Source organism: Oncorhynchus mykiss, chromosome 19 (genome assembly GCF_057628025.1).
Source record: "Oncorhynchus mykiss isolate SJ-2025 chromosome 19, ASM5762802v1, whole genome shotgun sequence".
NCBI classification, from domain to species: domain Eukaryota; kingdom Metazoa; phylum Chordata; class Actinopteri; order Salmoniformes; family Salmonidae; genus Oncorhynchus; species Oncorhynchus mykiss.
The window spans coordinates 50,409,417-50,413,120 of record NC_143040.1 but is presented as its reverse complement, the minus strand read 5'-3'; the positions used below and the strand labels follow the sequence as shown (position 1 = coordinate 50,413,120).

At 45.3% G+C, this 3,704-nt stretch overlaps 1 protein-coding gene across 1 annotated transcript; it reads left to right on the top strand.

Moving 5' to 3' along the window:
* The first annotated feature begins 1,069 nt into the window (after positions 1 to 1,069).
* On the top strand, positions 1,070 to 3,417 carry LOC110497879 (zinc-binding protein A33). The gene has a single exon (XM_021574322.3). It carries the CDS (start codon positions 1,173 to 1,175, stop codon positions 2,661 to 2,663), a length of 1,491 nt encoding a protein of 496 aa, XP_021429997.3. The 5' UTR covers positions 1,070 to 1,172; the 3' UTR covers positions 2,664 to 3,417.
* Positions 3,418 to 3,704: the final 287 nt, after the last annotated feature.

The window sequence follows — 3,704 nt, the reverse complement described above, 5'->3', positions numbered from 1 at the left end:
CTGACCGCAAGGCACTACAGAGGGTAGTGCGTACGGCCCAGTACATCACTGGGGCTAAGCTGCATGCCATCCAGGACCTCTACACCAGGCGGTGTCAGAGGAAGGCCCTAAAAATTGTAAAAAGGCCCCAGCCACCCCAGTCATAGACTGTTCTCTCTACTACCGCATGGCAGCGGTACCGGAGTGCCAAGTCTAGGACAAAAAGGCTTCTCAACAGTTTTTACCACCAGCCATAAGACTCATGAAAAGGTCATCAAATGGCTACCCAAACTATTTGCATTGTGTCCCCCCCCCCCCCCCCAACCCCTCTTTTTACACTGCTGCTACTCTCTGTTTATCATATATGAATAGTCACTTCAACTATGCATTCATGTACATACTACCTCAATTGGGCGGACCAACTAGTGCTCCCGCACATTATCTAACCAGGCTATCTGCATTGTGTCCCACCCACCACCCGCCAAACTCTCTTATACACTACTTCTACTCTCTGTTCATTATACTGTATATGCATAGTCACTTTAACCATATCTACATACTACCTCAATCAGCCTGACTAACTGGTGGCTGTATATAGCCTCGCTACTTTTATAGCCTCGCTACTGTATATAGCCTGTCTTTTTACTGTTGTTTTATTTCTTTACTTACCTATTGTTCACCTAATACCTTTTTTGTACTATTGGTTAGAGCCTGTAAGTAAACATTTCACTGTAAGGTCTACTACACCTGTTGTATTCGGCGCACGTGACAAATAAACTTTACAACTTTAAATGATTACTTTTATGATGGGTCCAACATCATGTATAAAATCATGTATAAAAGTGTTATGTCAAACCTCGAAGACCAAATACATACTACAAAACTGTAATGTTGTGCCCCAGTATGTTTTACGTTTCATTTGAGAGATGCCTTATGTTTAGTTTCTATGCCTTTTGTTTCTATGTTTTAAGTTTCGTTTCATTGCCTTTCGTTTCCAAGTCTTAAGTTTTGTTTCTGTGAAAGTGAAAGTATTTTCCTCTCCAGTCATAGAAGCTCTCTCACTCACACGCCTACATCCACCCCCCCCCCCCCCCCTTTCTCTTTGTCTTTCTCTCTCTTACACACACGCAAACACATTTTCTCCCTCATTTTCACACATACTCTCTCACTCACTGTACAGTACTCCTGCGAGGATGGCAGACCGTTTCTCTCTCTTGGAAAAGGATCTGTCATGTCCAGTGTGCTGTGAGATCTTCAGGGAGCCGGTGATCCTCTCCTGCAGCCACAGCTTCTGCAGGGCCTGTTTGGAGGAGACCTGGAGTAAAGGAGGGACGCAAGACTGCCCAGTCTGCAGAAGGAGGTCTTCCAGAGACCAGCCACCTCCCAACCTAGCCCTGAGGCATACCTGTGAGATTCTACTGAGGGAGAGGGAGACCAAGGACACTCCTGGGCCCCCAAAGGAGCCAACCGAGGAGCTGACAGAGGAGTCTGCAAAGAATGCTACAGAGGGGATGGTAGAAGACGCTACAGGCGGGCTCTCACAGAGTGAAAACACCAGCCACAGGGGTCCACAGGGTGTATGTAGCTTACACTCCCAGAAGCTCCAGCTCTTCTGCTTAGAGGATGAGTGTCTGGTGTGTGTGGAGTGTGTGTCGGAGCACGCAGACCACAGCTTCTGCTCTGTGGAGAAGGCAGCAGGTCAGAGGAGGGAGGGATTCAGACCCCAACTGGAGGCCCTGCAGAAGAAAATGGCTGCCTTTAGCAAAGCTGAGCTCACCTGTGACAAAATGGTTGCTCACATCAGGGTGCAAACCCAGAGAGCAGAAAGGCAGATAAAGGAGGAGTTTGAGAAGCTACACTGCTTCCTGAGGGATGAGGAGGTGGAGAGACTAGGTGCGCTGAAGGAGGAAGAGGAGGAGAATAACAAAAGGATGAAGGAGAGAGTAGACGAGATAAGTGAGATCATGTCATCTCTGTTAGACACAATTAGGGCTGTGGAGGAGAAACTGGCAGTGGATGACGATGTGTCGTTCCTGCAGAGCTACAAAATGATAATGGAGAGAACGCAGAGTGTGCCTGAGGACCCACAGTTGGGCTCAAGAGCACTGATCGACTTGGCCAAACACCTGGGCAACCTCAGTTTCCAAGTCTGGGAGAAGATGCAGAAGGCAGTGAAATACACACCTGTGGTTCTAGACCCAAACACTGCACATCCCAGTCTCTATCTATCTGAAGATCTGACCAGCCTAAGATCTGAAGATAAACCACAGTCTCTCCCAGACAACCCAGAGAGGTTTGATTTTTATCGTGACATCTTGGGTTCAGAGGGGTTCACTTCAGGGACACACTTCTGGGATGTGGAAGTCGGAGAAAGTGATGACTGGAGTGTAGGAGTGGCCAGCGAGTCTGTTAGTAGGAAGATAGATAAAGAAAGTGGATTATGGGCTGTTGGGGTACATGATGGTGAACCTCATAACATGAAGAAAAAGACACAGAGGATTAGAGTTTCCTGGGACAAACGGGAGGTGTCCTTCTTTGGTCTTAGTCCACATATTCACAAACTCAAAACAATTCAGCACAAATGTACAGAAAGGATGTATCCACACTTTTATTTGCACAATGGTCAAACACTGCAGATCCTTCCAGGGAAAGTCTCTCTGAAGGTGGAAAACCATAGTGTATGAACACTTGAATGTAAGAGTTTCCCCAGCATGGTGTACAAAGTAACATTCTCATCAATATGACCTTGGTCGCTTTTGAGATGGAGAATATAATTGCATTGTCATTTAAAACTATGTTGCAGTGTTTTGAAAACTTTGAATGTATGTGTTTATGCATATCACTAACCTTTCAATGTAAAAAGATAAAGATTGAAAAAAAATACATATATATTGATTTATTTGTTCTTCAATAAATAGCAAATATTTTATGTTTGGAGTGGTTAACTTCCGTTATATGGTAGAATTTCAACATTCTTCAATGACCATGCCTGGTGTTGTTTGAGCCCTGGGGAATATGAGGATGGCGAGACATGGAGAAGACTCGCCATCACGCAGCTCTGCCTCACTGTCACTCCCTGGTCTTAGTATTTTGTGTTTTCTTTATTAATTTGGTCAGGCCAGGGTGTGACATGGGTTTTGTATGTGGTGTGTTTTGTCATGGGGTTTTTGTTAGGTATTGGGTTTGTGGCTTAGTAGGGGTATCTAGTATAGTCTATGGCTGTCTGGAGTGGTTCTCAATCAGAGGCAGGTGTTTATCGTTGTCTCTGATTGGGAACCATATTTAGGCAGCCATATTCTTTGTGTGTTTCGTGGGTGATTGTTCCTGTCTCTGTTTGTTTTCACCAGATAGGCTGTATAGGTTTTCACGTTACGTTTGTTGTTTTTGTATTGTTTGTTTTTTCATTATCATTAAATATGTATCAAGAATACCTCGCTGCATTTTGGTCCGACTCTCCTTCACCTAAAGGAAACCGTAACACTCACCTTGTCTAAATCTCAATAGCACCATCCTGTGTCCTCTCCTTTCTCCACGGCCCCATCAGCATCAATAGAAATTATAGTCAAAACCATACGGAAGAAAAGCTGGAAATCAATGGCTTGCATATCACCTGATTAGATCGCTGTGTGTGTGTGTACGCACACGGGCCTGTTGTGAGAGAGCAGGTGTGTGGGGCATAAGGCCTGGCCCCGCAGGCGGCAACCCCTCTACATGGGAGACGGTAA

Bases quoted from the DNA above. Each gene is read 5' to 3' on its own strand.
- LOC110497879 (XM_021574322.3), top strand. From the start codon at position 1,173: ATGGCAGACCGTTTCTCTCTCTTGGAAAAGGATCTGTCATGTCCAGTG.